Raw genomic sequence first — 20,176 nt, 5'->3', positions numbered from 1 at the left:
ATGGGGCACCAGGGCCCCTCACATCATGGACTCCTCCTCCTCCTCCTCCGCCATCTCCCGGTCCACCTCGATGGCCGTGTTCTCATAGCTGGTGATGCCTCCGTATTTCCTCATGTGGACCATCAGTGGCTTGGGGGACTGGCTGCCGGCCAGGGTGGCCACGTACATGCCGGTTCTGTTCTCCTCCAGTGATGGGCCCCAGTCCATGGCAGGCCGGCTGGCTTGCTGGATTCGCTGTGAGAGGGCAGAGGTGGAGGGAGTTAGGGTTCCTGCTGTCGCACCAGCCCCGGCTCAGCTCCTCMACCATCACCCTGACTCAGCAGCTCCTAACCCCTCAGAGAAACAGGTCTGCTCTGCTAGCCAGTGGGGACTGTAAGARCCCCTAGAGATGATAGGATGAGGCCAAAAGCCTGACCGAAAGCTGGCTGGCAAGGCAGCTCCATGTAAATGCCTGGGAGATGTTATGGTGTGGGAGTGCTGATGGAGAGGGCTGGCAGGGGCAAGAAGCTATTGCAGGGCTGTGGCTCTTTGTGCAGGAAATACCTTTCCCAGGTATTTCCTTAGGTGATTGCATGATCTTGCCAAAACGTGATCTGCCCTTGGCTAGCTCTTTGGAACCCCTTATCTCTAAGCACAGCCCTGATACAAGCCGGAGGGGTGCTGGATACACACAGCTCTGCACAGGCTGCACCAGTGGCATAGGGCTGGAGAGGTTTGGCAAGAGGCTAGCATAAGCCAGCGTGATGGCTGTCAACGCCACTGCAGATTGTGGCTGTGCCAGGTCAGATGGCAGCTCAGGTGGCTGCCTGGGAGGGCTGCTGCCTGGGGAGGGCACCAGCTCCCGTGTCTCTGCTTTGAATGGCCTAGGGAGAGCAGCAAAGGACAGCCAGGGCTGGGAAGGCTGAAATCGGCCAGGAGGGTGCCTAGCTTGCAGTCTGCTCCTGGCCAAACCCAGGGCCTGCATTAGGCTGAGCAGGTCCTTTCCCAGGAACGGGACCTCACCATGCCCAGGGTGCTTGTGTCAGCTGCCCGCCCTGGCTGCTGTCAGCTTTGTCTGAGGCAGCCCGAAGCCTCTTCCCCTTTCGTTGGCTGTGGGTGAGGCTGCCAGGCAGAAMCCCTGCAGTGCCCTCCTTGCTCTGTCTTTGCCTGGGCAGAAAGGGTGCAAAACCCCACTTGGCCACATTCCACAAAGGCTGTAGGGGATGATGCACTTCCCCAAAGGGCAAGGTATAGCTGGCTTGATTTTGGGGGGGGGGGAGTGGCTCCATGGGGTTCCCCAAGGGAAGCACTGTGACTTAGTGCCTGTCTTGCATGGAGAGAGGTCCTGCACAGCTGGAAATGCCCTGGAGCACTGCTGGAAATGTCCCGGGACATGCTGCCTCTCAGCCTGTGGACAGAAAGGAGGGAGTGGGATGCACATCTCCAGGAGAGGAGATGCAGGAATTGCTGGAGGATGTAGGCCTGGCAGGGTCTTGTGATCCCCCTCCAACATTTCTCGGGTGCTCCCCAGCAGCAGTGGGCCACAGGACTTCTTACCTCCCACAGCGTCCCTTCTTCTCGTAGCACAGCCATCAGCATGCCAGCAGGAATCATCAGGCAGGAAAAGAGTCCCATAAGGATGCCCAAAACCTCAGCCCATGCAGGAAAGCGGTAGCTGCCATACTCAGATGGCTGGTACTTGATGATGTTGTAGACCAGCAGGGCCTGTGGAGGGAGAAGAATGAAGTAATTCCAGACTCCTYCACTGTTTCACTCAGACAGATCCTAGAGCCCACAGAGACCTCCCAGGAGAACTGGAATGATCCCCTGGGCCTGGCAGAGAAGCCAGGAGAGCAACTTGTCGCACTGGAAGGTTATCCCRGAGATACTGACACCACTACAGCATCATCCAACACTTCAAACCAAGCAGTTACCATCATTGTTGCTGGGGATAGGAACATCCAGCAGGCTCTGAAGTAGGGCCCTGGTTTGAAGCCCAGCATCATGTGAATATCTCGGCAGAATCTCTTCATGCCTGGAGGAAGAAGAAGGACACAGACTGAGAAATTATGATAGTTCCAGCATAGTTAAGTGCCTGTAGGAGGCTGCCCTGCACCAGCCCTGGCCAAGAACATGCACAAGACTTGTGGTTTGAATCCTCCTYTCTAGTGAAGAAGCATCTGCCCTACTGGATGGGAGAGGCAGGATGTGGGGTTCCAGCCAGTGCTGCTTGAGGGACCAGGCTCTGTGCCCCAGACATCTCTAGGGAGGTGAATCCATCAAAGGCCAAGGAGAAAAAAAAGCTTAGAAAGGAGATGTTCAGTGTTSCTGATGAGGCTATTGGCTTTTTCATCTGTCCCTCTAAACCTCTCCCTTCGTCACCCTACCACTCTTGGGCAGACAACCTGCTCTTCCCCATGTCCTTGGGGGTACAGACTCCCCCTTACCATAGACACGTGTCACTACGAGGCAGGTAGTGATCACCACCACCATGAGACCAAAGCCAGCACTGTAATCATCCAGTAGGACCAGCCAGTACATCCCACCCTGCAGAGGCAAAATATAGCAGTCATTGTCTCCAGGAGGACTCAAAGCAGTGCCCCATGAACTGTCAGGCACATCCTCTTGCCTTTGGGGATGCATCTCATCAGCCCTTCCTGGGCACTGGGGAAGATCGGGCACCATTAGGAGTCCCCATTCCCCATGTGGGGTTGGAGAAGCGGCATGATAACACTGTGTCACTCCCCTTGGGACCTCATACCCTCAGTAAGCCCAGGCTCACTAGTTGTCTCCACCTTGTTTGTTAGCAGATGCAAAATGTGTCTGTGAACTTCACCCCTGTCCTAAACACTCCATAAGGTGAGGTCCTAGTCAGTCCCCATGAAGCATCCAGCTCCACACCCTTACCTCTGTCGTGAGGATGAGCCCCAACAAGAAGAGGGCAATGCAGATGGCAGCCGAGAAAAAAGCTTTTTTTGGCCGCAGGTAGTAGGGAAATTCATCTGTCACTGCTGTAACGATCGTCTCCATAAAGGCAAACTGCGCACAAGGAAAAAGAGGGTACCCTGAGCCCCCTGGGCTGTTTGGGCACTGTGGCTGGCTTGTCAAACACTGTCCTTACCTGGCTATCCAGGCCCAAGGTTAACAGCATGAAGAAGAACAGGAAGGACCAAAATGGAGAAAGGGGAAGCATTGTCATGGCCTGGGGGTACACCACAAAAGCCAGGCCAGGACCTAGGGGAGGCAAAGGACAGTAGGGTGAAAAGGGGGTGACAGTGCCAGGCATGGAAGCGATAGAAGAGTGGACAGCCCAGCAGAGTGAGCATTGTGGTGGCAAGTGGCCTGGGCTCTTGCAAGATGGGCAGGAGTGGTCTTGCAACAGGATGGAATGATGCAGGAGAACCAGCCTGCTTCTCACTTGAGCTTTCATTAAACATCACTGTCACAGATGAGTGTTGCTCAAGATCTGCAGAGCAGGAAAAGGTCTCCTTCACTGTCTCCCCCCCAGCCCACTGAGCATATAGCTCCAWCCTTCATGCTGACACTTTTGGCTGCCCTACATCCCTGGCCCTGAATTCACTTTACCMCTGGCCCTCACATTTTGTATGGGCCTGTTGGACACATCTGTAAAAGGCCCGGGCATGGCAGAGCACAGGAAGGCCTGTGGATTCTCTGGGAAGGCAGTCAAGAAAGGAAGCATGGACAGGCTAGGATTTCCCACCATCCCCATCCCTGTCCTTGCTCTGGAAGCTGAAATTGCTATAGATGATYGAAGAGCTCCCCACACTTCCCCTTCTCAGCTTTCACTGTTCCACAGTGCATCCAGGCAGCGAGCAATAGAGAAAGGTATTCATTTGGCCTCACCTGCTTTTGCCACTTGGTTCACAGGAACCCCGAGCTCCTGGGACATGTATCCCAAAACAGAAAAGATGGCAAACCCTGCCAGGATGCTGGTGATCGCATTGCCCAGGGTCACTATGAAKGTGTCCCTACAGAGGAAAAAGCAGATGCTCTGAAATGAAATGATCTGCTTGCCATCCTACAGCAGTGCAGGGTGGTTTTGCCAGCCYGGAGTGCCACAATTCTTCTACTGGGCCTCTCTTGACATGTAGTTTCCATAGGGAAAAGGGAGCCTATATCTAATAACATGGGTCACTTTGAGGAGTTCCTCCTAAGCTTGCTTTCCCACAGGGATAAGCACATAAGAAGAATCCTCTTTCTGCCAGGGTTCCACAACAGATGGTAGGGACAGGATAAACATGCTTGACTGTAGCTTTTGGCACCTGCAGCCCRGTACTTCTGAATCAGGTGCTGTCTTGAAGTTTAGGAGATTTTTCTTCCACAGATCTCTCTACTCCCTCTTGAACCTGGAAAGCTGTCTTGTATCTGCATAGTGCTCGGGGAAAGAGCACTATAGTGCGACCAGGTTTTGAACCCACCAGCTGAAATTTTCATGGCTCYTCCCCCCAACATCTACGATTTTTGCAAGACAATAGCTGACTCTCACCTGTAGATATTCTGATGGAAAGTGTTGTAGGAGGCGAAAGTGAGGAGGCCCCCAAAGCCTACCCCAAGGGAGTAGAAAATCTGCAGGGCTGCCTCGATCCACACCTAGGGGAAGGAAAGAGGTCTGAGGAGAACAGTGGGTTTGAAATCTTTCCCCAGGGAAGAGGAGATGGAAAAAATTTCTCAAGATTCCCTCATCATGCCTGCCTGTGYGTCCCTCCCATGTGAGGTCGTTCCAGCCCTCCAGGCATGCAAAACTTTTGGTCCTTGAGTCTGGGCTTTCCCACACAAAGCTCTCCTGCATTTTCCTAAGCCAGCCTACAGGAACCACCCTAGAAACAAATTATTCAGGCCTGGTATTTGCACTCTAGGCCTGACTTTACCCCAAACTGCTGCAACTTTCCTCTCGGCTCCAAAGGACATCTCTGGAGGGGAGAGTACATGGACCTGATGGCTTATTGCCATATGCACACCACAGACCCACCACTGCCTTCGGTAAGAGGGTTTGAGACAAAGGTGAACATTTTAGGAACTCCACAATCAGGCTGGCTGGAGATGGAGAATAAGTGAGGTTAGGTGCCAGCCTCACTTGCAGTACGAGCTGGCTGGTGTTTTCCCCAGCCTGCTTTGTCTTTGTGGAGCTATTTGTCCTTCTGCACCCCAATGGGCAGCTCCTGCCTATGAGTGATTTGCCTGGGAGCAACGTCTTTGCCGTCTTTGCCGTTCCTTGCTGCCTCGCTCACCTTTCTGAATGGCTCAGCTGGCTGGTGGAAGGACTAATGAGAGCGTTTTACAGCCAGCCAAGTGTGGCTTTAAGCACCCTTATAAAACAGGGAGGTGTCTGCCACCAACACAGCTGATGCAAGGACACTCCTTGCTCTGCATGCCATGATCACTTGGGTAAAACAGAGCAGCCACTTCCAACCTGATCACACCCAGGCACCTCTCAGCCTGTCAACAGGGCTGGGCTAATCTCCTCGTGTCTCGGGTGCCCTGGGAGGCAGTGAGCACATGATTCCCCAAATGGAAAGCAGGAAGTGCAGGCATGGGGCCATGCCACATAGGAAGGGTTATACAGAGGGTGTGGAGGTCTTGCTGTAACATGACCTGAACAGCAAATATATTTGCCATGGGAGCAACCAAAAAAGGGGCTTTGGGCCAAGCAAGTGGCCAGAAAAGGCATGCAACTGCAGAAATGTAGCATGCTCTCCCTTGTGCTGGAGAGGGCAGGACAAGGTTCATTCTAGTGCTTTAAACAAATTGCACAAAATCCCCACCATGCTGAGAGCCACCACAGATCTCCCCATGCTGGGAGAGGAGCCAAGGGCCAAAGGAAGAACATCTCCCACTCACCTTGGAAGACAGCAAGTGATCAAACTGTGGCGTGAGGTAAAACTTGATACCTTTCCAGGCCCCCTCCAGCGTCACGCCGCGGATGAGCAGCATCACCAAGATGAGGTAAGGGAAGGTGGCAGTGAAGTACACAACCTGTGGGAGAGCAGAGACCACTGGAGATCTGGGAGTGAGACCTCAGCAGGCTTGCTCCCTCAGCAACCCATCCCCATGACAGAAAGCCACTTTGCTGGGTACTGCCCTGCAGCGGCAGGGTCCTGGGGATGCAGCAAGGCTAGCAGCATCAACGCCACCGCTGTCTGCATGAACAAGCCATTCCCAAAGTGGCTTGTGTACAGTAAATGTTGCTTATTGGCCTCATTGGTATTTCCTGGATGCACAGAGATTGCAGGCACTGGTGGGCATCACCGTAGGTCTCCAAAGAGACCCCTTTGATCTTCCAAATAGATCCCCTTAAAGCAGAAAGGCAGTGACTGATGACTCCAGCCCTTACCTTGCCAGAGGATTTCACTCCTTTTAGGATACACAGATACACTATAGTCCAAGAAAGGAGTAGGCACAGACACAGGTTCCAGCGGATCGTCCCGGGATCCCCAATCCCAGAGCTCCCTTGGATGTGCAGAACATACCGACTAGGGCAAAAAGAGACCCACTAGTGAGCAGCCATGGTCACCTTCCCTCAGCAAACCGGACGCCCCACGTATTCCAGCAATCCTCTCTGAGCTTCGCAATGCCTCTGCTGCAGAAAATAACCATGTCAAAGAATCCCAGCAATGAGATAGCAACAGGGACCTGGCAGCTCTTTCCTAGGGAAAGAGGAGCCATTGGTGTGATTTCTTCATCATGCATTAATGGTCCTGCAGATGGAAGCCTGGCTGGCTGAGAGGAAACTCCCAGCCAGTCCAGATGCAGGATGCATTTCAATCTAACATCTCCCCAGGCCAGCAAAGCAGTGCTAGATCGAAAGTTTCCCCCTTCTCCAAGACTCCAGCATAGCTGAATACCTCCCATGTTCACCTAGCATCTAGGGGCCTCCCAATCTTGCTCATTCTCTGCCAAAGAGGCATTGCTGCAGTATGAGTCTCCTGCAGAGCAGCCGTGCAAAGGCAACAGGCACCCTCTGCTGCATCCTTTGGCATTCGAGCTACCCAACGCAGATCAGCCTGCAGCAGGACATGCAGTCAGCCACCCTGCGGATGTGATCCCTAGGGTAAAGCTGAGATACCACATACATACACACAGCAAGATCCCTGCACTCCACTCATGCATGCCCATCATGCCATGAGATGCACAGCACAGCCCTGTCACCCCCAGCCTCATCCCAGCATAGTCCCCAGGGGACACCCACCCCAGTACCACAGTCAGGCTGACCTCTTTACCTCCAGTACTCCTCACTGGGGCTGACGGTGTTGGAGATGTTGATGGGGAAGGTGGCATTTCCTGCCTTGATGACATGATGGTCCAAGCACAGCTCAGTGTTCCACCAGTTGCCACAGTGCTGCCAGGGCAAGTCACTTGTTAGGGATGCAAAGAGGTAGAAGAGAACGTAAGCAATGATCATATTGTAGTAAATGGCCACCAGGGAGACGATGAGGATCGTGCCCATGCCAACACCTGGAGGAAGGAGAGGGTAAAGAAGGAGTGAGCCATCTCTCCAGAACAGAGTGCATCCAAAGGCAGGGTCAAACATTGGATTTYGGCACCCAGATAATTAAACAGCTCCAAGTTAGAGATTCATCTGTCTGGATGGAAGCCTTTTGTTGCAGTTATACCATCTGGACAGCCAGTCCTGCGCATGACATCTCTGAATGGATAAGAATGGATTATCTGTTGCATCAGCCAGATGACTTTACTCCAACTCAGTGCTGAGAGTAAACATATTTGATCTGACCTTCCATTAATTCTTACCTCTGTTTATAATAGTCATTGCTTATATTATATTATTATCCATTATGTGTTATATTATATTTCTTATATATGCTATATTTTGGATAGTATATCTGGTATAATGGTTTTAATTCAGTTTGTAGAATTGATCATGACATGCAGAGTCTTTGAAGACTGGTAGAACTATCATCATATCTTGCAGCTACTAAGATAGTCAGCCTAGCAGCCCAGCCTGCTCCACCTTCCCCCATGGTTCTAACCAGAGCTTTGAAGATCACAGGTTGATACTGTGGAGCTATATCCTCACCGAGCAACTCTGTGGAGGATTTGGGTTTTACGCACCTTTAAAGAGTGGGCTTATCTTCCAGACAGCAAGTGGCCCCAGGCTGGAGAATTGCCCAAGCGACAGCTCCATGAAGAAGATGGGGATACCGCAGATGGCCAGCATGATGAAGTAAGGAACCAGGAAAGCTCCTGCAAGAAGCAACCCCCCACTGAATATTAACACAGATCAAACACCTGAAGCCCATCTATGACAGGGAATAAAGTTCATACTACATCTGAGGGCCTGAGGGATGGTCAAGAATGTCTTGTACCAAAACCTGGAAAGTAATAAGGGAAAGTAATTATGCTCATCATAATGCTGGCAAGGACTGCCACTGTCTTGTTATCTCCCAGGCTTGGCCCTGTGAGATGGCATTCCACCAGGTCCTCAGGGCAGAGTTCAGAGTCCAGTTTAACAGCCCATATTTCAGCTGGGAGCTTGTAGTCACTACTGTTGGCACATGCTCAGTACCCCAAGGATGTACTCTGTGCTTGCAATAACTTCTCTCTCCCTCCTAGTGAGTGGCTAGAATCTTAATTTTGCAGTCTGTACAGAAACAGCCCTTCCATCATGTTAGCATGGCAGGAGGTGGTGACTCAGCAGGGAGCATGCAGCCTCCTGTGCCTTTGGCAGCCCTGGCCTCCATATCCCAAGCATGTGCTGAGAGCGCCCGAGRCCAGGAAACTGTAGAGCTTCTGGAGGAGAATGTGTGGTTAATGTAGGAGGAMGGGGCTGTGATTCACGTTACTGTGCTTTCCCTACACATAGACACTCTTTTTCCTTGAATCTTTTGCAAACACCCTGAAATTCTCCAGTTACTATTGCTTGTGACAAACAATTGCTCTGGGAACAGACCAACAAACTGGTCACCTTGCACTAGCATTGCTGAGTTCATGCATTGCTAAAGGCTCACACTCCTCCCTCACTGGGAAGCACTAATGAGCTCCTGCTGAGTCCAGGAGGACACCAGGCTAAGGTGCTGCTGGAAGCCGGGGGGGGGGGGGGGGGGGATGCTCAGATATGAAGCTCTCAAGTGCAGGATGGTGGCATTCAGTCCAGCATGAGGCTGGGCACTGGGAATCTTGCCAAGGCCATGAGTGCAGAGATGGGCTGGGGAGTCCCCTCTAGACATGGGTACCAAGCTCACAGGCTGGTTAATGCCCTACAGCAAGCACAGGGGGGCAGAGGAGGGCAGACGAGAGGCATTCTTGGTGCCCGCTGCATTTTGCCCCACAACAACAAATGTTATTTCTCAGCCCTGAGCAGGAGACAGAGTATCTAGGTGGACACAAGTCCCACTAGCTCATCTCAGTGAAGGACAGATGTACCGCACAAAAAGGTGACCGCGTACCTCCTCCATTGGTGTAAGCCCTGTACGGGAACCTCCAGACGTTTCCAAGGCCTACACAGTACCCAATGCAGGAGAGGAGGAAATCCAGCCGCCCCGTCCAGTTCCCTCTGTCCTCCGGGTATGCTGAGCCCAGGTCYCCGTCCTGACTGCTTGGGCTCACCAAGAGGTCTGGCATTACAGGCTGAGCAAGAGAGCAGAACAGCAGGAGAGGCGGACCAGGAAAAAGAGAAAGAATAAAAGTGAGGAAAGAAGAGCAGGAGAGAGAGAAGGGCCCGGGACAGCCAGACAGCAAGTGTCGGGGAAGGAGTGCTGAGATGTTGGGTTTGAATTTGTGCCCCCCAAGTCACAGYGTTGACATTTGTCCCCTAGGGAGCCCCTGTCCAGGCTGCTCTCTGTGCACCAYCAGACCCACATTCCCAAGAGGCTTTTAGTTATAATTCAAAGCAAGCCCATGTCCTGCTCTGCCGYTGAGTGACGAAGGAGGATAAACTTGATGACGCATGGCCGGAGTTCCCCTGGGAAAGGCAGAATGACCCAGGTTCCCCTTGGGAGGCCAGGACTGATCTTGCAACCCCAGTTTCCCAAGAAATAGTTTCACAGGGCCATGATAATCTTTTCTGATCTCCTGCAAAACATGGGCATGAGCAAGTGTCATCTTGGGAGTGCAGGGGAATGTGGTGCCCATGGCCCCAATGCACCCCTGCTGTGCAGGGCACTCGACTGCCATTAATTGTTTTATGTGTTTTTCACACTTTTCCAACTGCCAAAAGCCTGCCRTGTGGGGATTTAGTGATTCGCTCCCAGTAGTCCCTGCAGAGCGAGCTCCCGTCCACGCTCTCCTGGTCTGCCCCTGCTCAGTAAGGCTCAGGCAGCTCTTCAGCAGGCAAGAAATTAACCCGTTCCCTCCCTCCCCAGATGTGCTGCAGCTCTGCCAGAGGAAGGTTTGAGCCCTGCCATACATCTGAGCTGGGGAAATGCACCAAGAGGATTCCCAGGCATTTGCATCTGGCCGCACATCTGCCACGGGATGTTCGATCCTTCCCCAGCTGCCTGCCTCTGGGTGCATGAGGAAGTGATTCCTGCTGGCTTCTGTCCCACCTGCAGTCACCAAGGCTAAAAGTCTCAGCCAGCAGTTGCCAGATGGGATCTCATTGGAGATACCCCACCGAGTAAGACTAGCAGCAAAACGGGGTGGATGAGCATCCTGCCAGCTCCCTGCCTGCGAGTGTATTGAGTCCAGCTGCTGCAGCGGCGCCAGATAGAGGGGCATAGAGAGCCCTGTCAGCATGATGCTGGGAAAAATCCCCAGCTGGGGAGCCCGTTGCTTATTCCCAGAGTCTCAGAAGGAAAAAACAACCCTCTGCCTGCCTCTGAGTTTGCATGGTTTTAGGAAAGAGCCCGTGGGATGTGGCTGAGGGATAGGGCCTGGATTTGTGGCAGAAGGATGGAGGTAGAGGCCAGAGTGAGCTGCAGGTCCCCCTGTACCAGTTCACAGGTGCCCATCACCTGGAGCTGACGTGCATCCCCGGGGAAAGCAGAGCTGGGGGTCAGCAGAATGGCAGGCGGCCCCGGTGCAGCCGGCCACCCCGCCGCGCACGGCTAGCACGCCGCCCTCGCTGCCGCCTCCGCTCCCGGCCGAGCCCACCGGGATGCTCCTGCTCCCAGTTCCCATGGAGACACAGAGCAGTTCTGCAACTTGGCCTGGCCGGCGGCTGCGGGCTCCCTCCTCTTCCCCGGGTGCCTGCCCACCGCACCGAGCAYGACGCAAACCAAACATGTCCCCATCTGGCCAGCGTGGAAACCCCTCATAGGGCTGAGTGAGCAGGGGTGAGCTTTTCCCAAAGCCAGCCTGAATCGTTCAGCCTGAAAAAAAGACATTTCACTAAAATGCAACCACCACGGTGGAAGCAACCGCTAAAAGCCCATCTCCACTGGATGCCACCTTCACAAGGCATGGACCGAAAGAAAAGGTTCAGAGATGCAGACTGAARAAAAGAGATGTAGCCCAGATAAAATTGCTATAAAATCCCTTTACTACCTCGTAACCCTGCTACAGCTGTTTAGCATGGCTCTTCAGTTTAGCTATTTCYCCCAGATGGGGCCATGCCAACTAATTACCCCAGCGTGCATGCTGGGTATAACCCTCACCAAGCCATGCTCACGGGTGATGGACAGACACTCAGCAACGTCCTTCCTGAAAGTTTCATCTGCTAATACCTGTGTTCACAAGGTCCCTACAGGCAGAGACAGGACTATTGGGGCTGCCACTGTTCGGCCTCCAGGCTGCTTTGATGCCCAGCCCTGTCCTCCTGGAGAAACAGCTCCCCAGCCCTTACCATGCCTGCAGAGCTCTCATTTCCCAGGTTTGCCTCACAGACAAATAACAAGCTGTGGACGAAGCAGCCAGCAGATCATTAAAATCCTCCCAGCTCATCCCTGCACCTCCGGCTGAATCCTCAATGGCTGCAAGAGGGCAGTGGTGGAGCAGYATGACCCGATTAAATTTAGGAATTTAATCAGCTGCAGCAGGAAAACCACATGGAAGCAGCAAAAGGAAAAGGAAAGAGCCAGCAGGAACATCTCCAGACCATGAAACCATGGCATGGTCTTGGCTGTCCTCTTCAAGGATGCAGTGACATAGCTGCTCACCCCTATCCTGATGATGGCTCTCCGCTCATTCACACTGGCAGCTGGAGAATCTCAGGGTAGATTTGGGACCTGAGAGCAAAAGCACAGACTGCCAAGAGGTGCAGCAGCCCTGAGCGGTGGCAGGACCTTGTACAGGCCGGCCAGCAGGTGCGAGACCGGCCTCGCGGGCGCACAGGAAAGCTCATTTCCTGGTTGCACCCGATGGCTGCAGCATCCAGGGCTGCCTGAAATCACAGCCCCGATGCCCCACGTCCAAGGCATTGTGAACTAGTCCATCTGCCCAAGTTAAAATGAATTGCARAATGGGATATTTAAGAACTTCGTACCCATTTTTGGCCCAAATAACAGAAAGTCTCACCCTTCTTTGATTCAGGCTCTTGGAAATCTCACACCCTGGCTCAATTTCAGTCCCATTTTAAGGCTTAATGCTCCTTGCAGTGTTTGTAGTAACAGGCATTTTCTTCTTCGGCAAAGGCTGAAGTACAACATCCCTCCAGTGATTTTCGCAGTGAACTGCCATCTTTCAAAACGGACTCCCATCTCTGGTATAAACAGACGGAGACTAACAGCTCCCTTGGCAACAACGTGCTCTTTGAAGCGGCATCACTTTCCGCTATTCACCAGGAGATGCTCCCCAAGAAGACAGCAAAGCAAAGGTCATGGAGAAGAAAAAGCACTTTAGTCCCTGGCATGATAAGAGCTTGCTTCCGCAAGGAAATTGCTCTATGCTAATTATTATTGGTGAACTGGTTTACTTAAACCTGTGCAAAACTCAGCTGGCACAGAGCAGAACCAGCGAAAAGCCTGTCAGATTAAAGTTATTTTTTCATCACAATTTGACAAAACACACACGGGCATTGGGGAGTTATTTGGTCCTCAAACAGTTCAGCATTTTGTGTYGTGAACCACAGCATTTGACTGGGAGAAATGCCACCTAAGCCAGATCTTCCCCCCGCGGAGCTGTGCCGTGTGCGAGCACGGCGCGTCTGTAACGAGTGAGTCACTTCAGATTAGTCTGAATTGCTTGTTAATCTCTTTAAGGAAAACTAAAAMATAAATTCAAATGCTTAGGAAGTGAAGCAAATCAGAGCACCTCTGTGGCACTRAACAGCCCCTGGGAGAGCTGCACCRACCCCRCTCTCCCAGCCTGGGATCRCAGCYGGGAGCGAGCGCTGCCGGGGCCGGAGCGAGGGGCTCTGGGGGYGGGAGAGTGCTGAGGCCAGAACAAACTCATTACTGAGATGTCTCGAGCAGCAGGGAGCTTGCACAAGCGAGTCCCTGACACGACTGCAAATGACAGTGGCTTTTCATCCAAGAGTGCGGTGGGGGGAGCCGGGGCCGGGGCAGGAGAGGGGAAGGTTGCGGCGGGGGGATGCACGGTGGCTGCCTCGCCCGCCGTGGCACGAGGCGGGCACGGGCCTTGCTGCTAAAACAAGCGCCGAGGCCGGCCCTGGCAAGGCACCGCGCCGCGGCTCCGCGCCGCCAGCCGCCCCGCGCGGGGGAACGCAGCGAAACCCCGGCGCTGCCCGAACCCGCCTCCCGCCCGCCAGCCTCCCTGCAGCCRGGCGACGGACTGCGAGACTCAGCCCAGTCCCACCGAAAAACCCGCACCAGATAAGCCAACGACGGAAAACATCCTGTYCTCTCTTCCAGGAATGCTGCTAGGGAAGAGCAAACGCAAAATCCTTTGAGCCTGAGAAATACCTTCTGCTCTATTAAAGAGGAATTTCCATATGTCAAAAACATGCCTGGTGACGAGGCATAAACTCCCTGCTCACAGATGGAAAGCGGATCAAAATCCCGGGGGAGGAGGCCGTGGGGGCGAGGGCCGAGCAGCCGGTGCCACGTGAACGYGCGCAGCGGCTCCCGGGGCAGGTCAGAGCCGGCCGCCCCGAGGCGCCGGGACGGACAGGCCCACGCCTGCTTCCAGCTTGACCTCAACGAGAGCGTTTTGGGGTAACGAAGGAAAACAGGGCCCTGGGCAGCATCGGGAAGGGGGGAGAAGAACCCCGGAGACATCTGCTTTTCATTCRAGCTGATCACTCAGGAATTAAATGAATTCCTGAAGAAATGTTGAACAGGATCACTAACAGCAGGGAAATTATTTCAAGTATCTCCCCAAGCCTTTGGAAGGGACAGAGACAACTTTTAATGGATTTTGCAGTCACAAAGTCATCTGAAAAAGCGGTTTGTACGGAAGAGGAGAGGGAAGAGCCGGGCAATGCCTCCAAAGAGCTCCGGGAGGAATGTAGGAAGCCCCAAAGTGCTGGAGCTCGAGGCATCTGCAGGGTCTCACCAGGCCAGTGCTGGCTTTCCGCGTCATGCCCATATCCTGGGAATTTCCTGGCGGGGATGGACCATGCTGGGTTTTCATTTGACCAGCAGCATGCGTGGCGTTCAGCATCCATCGAGGCCGGAGGCAGCGTGCCCCGGGCTCGGGGTTAGCCTGGCACGACGCAGGGAGCGGCGTTGCAGCCAGGAGCATCACCCAGGTGCTCACGGCTTTTGGGCAATGCTCCAGTAAGTGTTAAATGCCAGGAGCAGCAACGCATCACCACAGCAGAGCTGCACTTGGTACTCTGCACCCCCCACCACCGGTGGGTCCTGCATGGGCTGGGYGCGAGGGGATCAGTCCTCAGCACAGGTGACGGGAACCCAGAGCGCGCAGGGGAGCAAAGGCGCGTAGAGGGCTGCCCACCAGCTGCAGAGAGACCAAGCCGGGGGTGGAAAAGCCTGAAAGCAGAGGGTGCAAACGGGGTTTCTCAGCTCTGCCAGCCTCCAAGGGGCACGAGGTGCATGCAGGAGCTAGCACCACCTGCACCCTTTCAAATGCTGCAGCACGGGAGGAAATCACAGATGTCGGTAGGAAAGTCACTGACACCTCCTTGTTCTTGCTCTGGTGGCACCCATGTCCCCCTGCACCATCTCTGCAAGCCACAACACAGCTGCCCCACACTGCCTTTTGCAACGGCCGTCAGGGCAAGGAAGGGTCCTGGAGGTGAGCAGAGSGCAGGGGGAAAGGCTGAGCAAGGGGACGTCAGGAGCACGCGGGGGACRGGAGCTCGAGCTGCAGAACGGGAGAGCCGGGCTGGCATCCCCTATCTTCCCCCAGGGAGCCGGGCRGCACCTGGGGCTGGCAGGAGCAGTGGCCCCCCCACTTCCCCCCAGCATCCCAGGGACCCGCATCGCAGGGAGACAGTTCTGCACCCACCCGCCGCCCCCAGCCRCCCGGCCAGACACAACATGAATCATCCTGCCAGGAACACCTGCGCGCGGCGGCGGAAAGGCAAGAGCCTCCTCCCAGCGCGAGCGGGGCCCCCCCAGCTCTCAACAAGGTGCGGGGCCTCCGCCTTTACCGAACTTGCTGTTCACCAAGAGGCCACGACGAAACGGCCCTCACCTGTGTCCGTCAGCRGGGCCCGATCCCCGCTTCGGCCGGCAGACCGGACCCGCGCTCTGCCCACCTGCAATCCGTGCGAAGGAGAAGTCTGCCGGCTCCGCACGGAGGCTCGTGTGGAGGGAGCAGATGGCGGGTGCGGGCAGGGGGACGAGCTGTGGGTCAGACACCCCCCCCCAGCCCAGCAGCGTGATGGGCATGCAGGTCGGACACACATACCCCCCCCCCGCCACCACGGCATCTCCCGTCCCCACCGTGGCATCGCCGGCCGCAGGCTCTCACCTTGCGGAGATGCTGCTGCCGAATCTTCTTCATCCCAGAGCCCTGTTGCTATGCACTGCCTCCTCCGGCACTTTTTCTCGCGCTCCGGAGACGGTCTCGGCAGCGGTAGGGAGGGAGAGCAGGGAGCATCCAAAGCGATAAAAGGCAAGGAGCGGTGCCGCTTTCCCCCCAGCTCCCTCCTTCTCCACCAGCACGGGCAGGCGAAGCCTTAAACCTGCCTCGGAGGAGGGAGGGAGGGAGGGGAGAGCCCGCCGGGAGCAGGGCTGGCGGGAGGTTCGCCCGGAGCTGGGCACCGCGAGGCGCTGAGCGGGAAGGGAGGAAGGGGACGGCTCTCGGCAGGCTGGAGAAGGGCTGTCTGTCAAAGGCACCCCTGCCGGGGGGGGCGCCGGGACCTCAGCCCCTCGCCAGGGCGATGGTGCAACTGCGCGACACGTGTCATGAGTGTGTTAGGTCTCAGCTCTGGGGAACACAGCTGTCCCCGCACAGCCGCCAAGCAAGGCTGCGAGTCCACACATTCCTCATGGCCATGGGGCACGAGGTGGGAGGTGGGCTCTCCGGAGCAGATGCCCATGGAAGCTGTGACCATGCCGGGCGCAGCCAGCCCAGCCTCRCGGCTGCCCTGCCACTAAGCACCCTGGGGCTCTGGCCTGCACAGGTTTGCCTTCCTCCAGTCCTACACTTGTGTGAGGCCCCAGTAATGCCATTAGCAGGCAAAGTGCCTCTACCAGAAGCTCCCAGCATCATTGTGGCCAGGTTGACACCGATTTTCCCTGTACCATGACCCTGGCCAGGTCAGAAAYGACTTGTCCTCATGCTGCCACAGGCTGTCCAAGGCTGGTCCTCAGCCCAGGGATGGAGGATGCTCAAAAGCYCACAGTCCCTCCTGTTCTTTGCTTTCCCCTAGACTATCTCCAGCCGAAGCCACTCCACCGCAAGGGTGTCTGTATTCCTTGCAAATACACACTTTGCTCCGACCTGACCCAAACTTGTCATCTCTGCATGTCCCCGGCTGCTTGGCTTAGGTCTGAGGCTGAGCTGCAGCACTGAGCCGGTGTGCACTGGGGAACCTGGACCGAGAGGCCTGAGGACACACGCCTGGTGTAAGAGCAGACCTCATCAACAGCTAACGGCACTTGTGCTACTACAGCCTTTTAAGCACTTCCAGAAACCTTTCCTGAAAGCAAAAGGATCCCAAGCATAAAGAGACATTTCTGCAAAAATCAAACACTGATTCTTTGAAGTGCAGCAGAGTTTGTACAGTGCGTGTGTTGGAARCTCACATTTACCCAGATTTCCCGGTGGGAAAGGGGAAGGAGCAAACTATATAATGTAACAAACATCTCCTTTTCCCACCATTTCCTCAAAAACAGATGAGGAACTTTGCTCACAGAAAGGCAAGAACTTCCTCAACCCTTGCCCTGCCCCAGTAGGTTCCCAGCAGGCCCCTTTGGTTTTGTGGTTTCCTACCTCTCTGCTCCCTCCACTTATTTTCCCCTGACACTGGCCTGAAACAAGTGATAAAGCTACCCAGGTTGGATCCTTCTGGCCAACTTTTACCTCCCCAGAGTCACCCATCGCTTCTCGCCTCTCCCTGGGAAAGCAGGGCCTGGAGCTGCCGGGTTGGCACAGGCAGATGAGGCCATCTCGGGCACTGTCCCAGCCTCACCCTCCTGCTCGGGGCCGGGGTGCCTTGTTTGCCTTTTGTGCCTGTTTGCTCTGAATCAGCCCTTTGCCTTTTTCCCTCGGGATCCGCCTGCCGAGCAGCGTCCCACTGCCACGCCACGGCACGGGGGGCAGAAACTGGTGTCAGCGTGTTGCAGCTGCCCCAGCCCTGCGTCACGGGGCTCAGACCGATCCCTGCACAAACAGCCCAGCCTTCCTGGGGCCGGCGTCAAGCCACTGTCCTCTTGTCTCCAGGGGAATATTTCCTGGCAGAGGGCTCCAGGTCTAATGTTACCCCTGAAGGTGGTTTTTGATGCAGCCCCCAAAGGGATGCTCCATTTGTGGGCCTTTCCGCGCTGTGGCTGGTGTTGCTCGGACAGTGGCACTGTCAGCCCYAATCACCCTTTTTTGGAAGGATGACGAGGGGCAGCCAGGGAACAGACACCCTATGCCAGCATCCAGGGTGCTCCAGCACCTTGTTTCAGCACCAGCTCAAGTCTTGTGCCGCCCTGGACTGGCCCCTGRCCCCAGCTCCGAGGCAGCCCGAGGAGGGGGCTCCACTGCCCTGGAGGTGGAGGCAGCACCGATGCTGCCCCGGCCCAAGCGGGCAGTCACAGCCCAGCCCAGTTCAGCCCGCGGCCGCGTGTGAAAGCGAGCCTTTCGGCAGTCTTCAAGCAGTTTTCCTAGAAAGCTTCGCCCTCCCTGCTGCAATCCCTGGGACTTGAACTAGCCCCTTCCCTCCCCGGGGCCTGGAGCACGSGAGCCCAGGGGCGTTAGGGGCCTCAGCCTGTGCTCTCTGAGCACGCAGTGCCTGAAAACCAGCGTTGCCACTGTTTCTTGCAGTCGCTATCACAAGAGAAAGGTGCACGCAGGCTGGGGAAAACTCCCTTTCCCACCCAGCGGCCCGCTGGGGGCCCATGGGGCGGACACAGCCCACCGACATCCCAGCGTTATGGGCAAGGAGGTGCTGCCTGACAGCAAGATGAGCCCGTGCCCAGATCGGCTTTGCCAGACACGAGGAAGGCGACAACCGCCGCGGCGCTTGGGTTAGTCACTGCTGGGAAGCTTGCCATCTCGGAGGCTGCTGGCAGGCCGGCCGCGTTTTTGGCCACCTGTTGTGCATGGCCTTATTTTGATGATTATTTCAAGATTTCTGCAAGGAGGGGTGCACCCRGGTAGCTGGAGGGGAGCACAGAGCAAGGAACAAAAAGAAACCACGGGGGTTTGTTGGGGCCTRGGACCACCCAGCAGATCTCCTCCAGCGTGCTGTGCCCTCTGGGGCCGCAGCAATGCAGGAGCAACCGCTGTAGGTGGAAAAATGGGTTCTTGTCACCTGCCACAGGTGCAACCATTGGGGAGATTTGGGCCAAAGAGCCTGAAGACAGCAGTGGGTGCGCAAGGGGGTCCCAAGGARCTCACCCAGCCCCATCAAGATGATGGCTCAAGCAAGGCGGGGAGGACACGGGAGCCAGGAGGCAGCAGACGCACTTTGCCAGCCCAACCAAGGCATGCACATGTGCGTGTGCGTGTGTGTGTGAGTGAGTGYGTGTGCATGTGCTAGGGGAAGGGGTGGCTGGGTGTGTGGGCACATTTATTGCCTCTTCCCGCCACTGCCTGCTCCCTGTGCACACACAGGCGGCAGGAACCCAAGGGCACAGCCCGGGGCTGCCTGGACTTTTACCCTGCTGTGCAAACAGGCAGGCGCCTGATTAGGGGATCAGTTGGAATTTCAGCCTGTCAACGGCAGCCGGGAACCTCGCCAGGGCCGGCGGCGGAGCATCTTCCCTCCCCGTGCAACCGGCCGTCCTGCTGCTCCTCCCCGCGCCCCGCGCCCCGCGCAAGGGAGCCCCGAGGCCGGTTCCAGTGTCACAGGAAGGAGGGCAGCTCCCTTTCAAGCACAGAGGGGCTTTGAGCAAGTCGTTGCAGGTGTTGGCGATGTTCAGGTTTAGGGATCACCACCCCATTCCCGGAGAGGGCAGATCCCCCCAGTTGCTTTCCATCCCTATGTGGCAGGCACGTTGCAAATCCCAGCCAGTCCCCAGCACGGGGGCCGCACTGCACAGAGACGGTTTCCCTTGGCCTTGCCCAGCTCTGTTGGCAGCTGGCCCGTCCAGGCCATCCCTTTTCCCATATCTTCCCAACTCCGTTTTCTTCTCCTCCTCCTATTTCAGCTGCTTGCGGCCCCACATCCCCAGTGGCRTGTGCCAGTTCACCGGCAGCCTTGCCTCTGCTGTGGCGAGCACACAGATTCCCAGGGTGCAGCGATGGGTGCAGCCACTATTGCAAGGTCAGGAGCAGCCCTTTGCTCTGCCCCTTTTTGCACTGCTACCTCAGCATCCTGCCGCCGCGCCACCATCTCCTCCACCCACAAGGCAGGAGGACTTTATCCTGCACCCGGTGTCCTTCCYGAGACATCTCCACCATCCTCCGTACACACATCCTCACCTTTCCCCAGCCAACGTTTGGCACATTATGGGACAKAAAGAGTAGTTTTAGTGTAGGGAATAGGGGCAGCTCCACGTTTGGTGCAAGCATAACAATGGCCAGGCTTGGCCCACCCAGACCCTCTCCCGCTCATTGGCTCTCCACATGGCCAGGCACCRATGCCAGCTGTGCCAGGCACTATCTCACATCCTCATTTTGTGTTTGCTCTTCTTGGACAAGAAGGATATTCAGCCTGTCAACAGCCATAAAATRAGATTAGAGGCTGGGAGGCACCAATGGGAGGCCGCCACGTCCATGGGGAACTGGCCTTGTTCTTTGGCCTCCACCAGCCCAGGCTCAA

At 55.7% G+C, this 20,176-nt stretch overlaps 1 protein-coding gene across 1 annotated transcript; it reads right to left on the bottom strand.

The window, feature by feature from the left end:
• Positions 1-18: 18 nt before the first annotated feature.
• On the bottom strand, positions 19-15,762 carry SLC6A7 (solute carrier family 6 member 7). The gene is made up of 14 exons (XM_085298020.1): positions 15,730-15,762; positions 9,402-9,582; positions 8,068-8,199; positions 7,218-7,452; positions 6,332-6,470; positions 5,839-5,973; positions 4,487-4,590; positions 3,844-3,968; positions 3,101-3,213; positions 2,887-3,018; positions 2,427-2,526; positions 1,914-2,014; positions 1,537-1,704; positions 19-234 (listed from the first exon to the last, which is right to left on the bottom strand). The coding sequence occupies exons 1-14, from the start codon at positions 15,760-15,762 to the stop codon at positions 19-21; spliced, it is 1,914 nt and encodes a 637-aa protein (XP_085154146.1).
• Between the last annotated feature and the right edge of the window lie 4,414 nt (positions 15,763-20,176).

Source organism: Rhea americana, unplaced genomic scaffold, assembly GCF_003343005.1.
Source record: "Rhea americana isolate MKP2758 unplaced genomic scaffold, rheAme1 scaffold_135, whole genome shotgun sequence".
Classification (NCBI taxonomy): domain Eukaryota; kingdom Metazoa; phylum Chordata; class Aves; order Rheiformes; family Rheidae; genus Rhea; species Rhea americana.
This window is presented reverse-complemented; position numbering and strand designations above follow the sequence as displayed.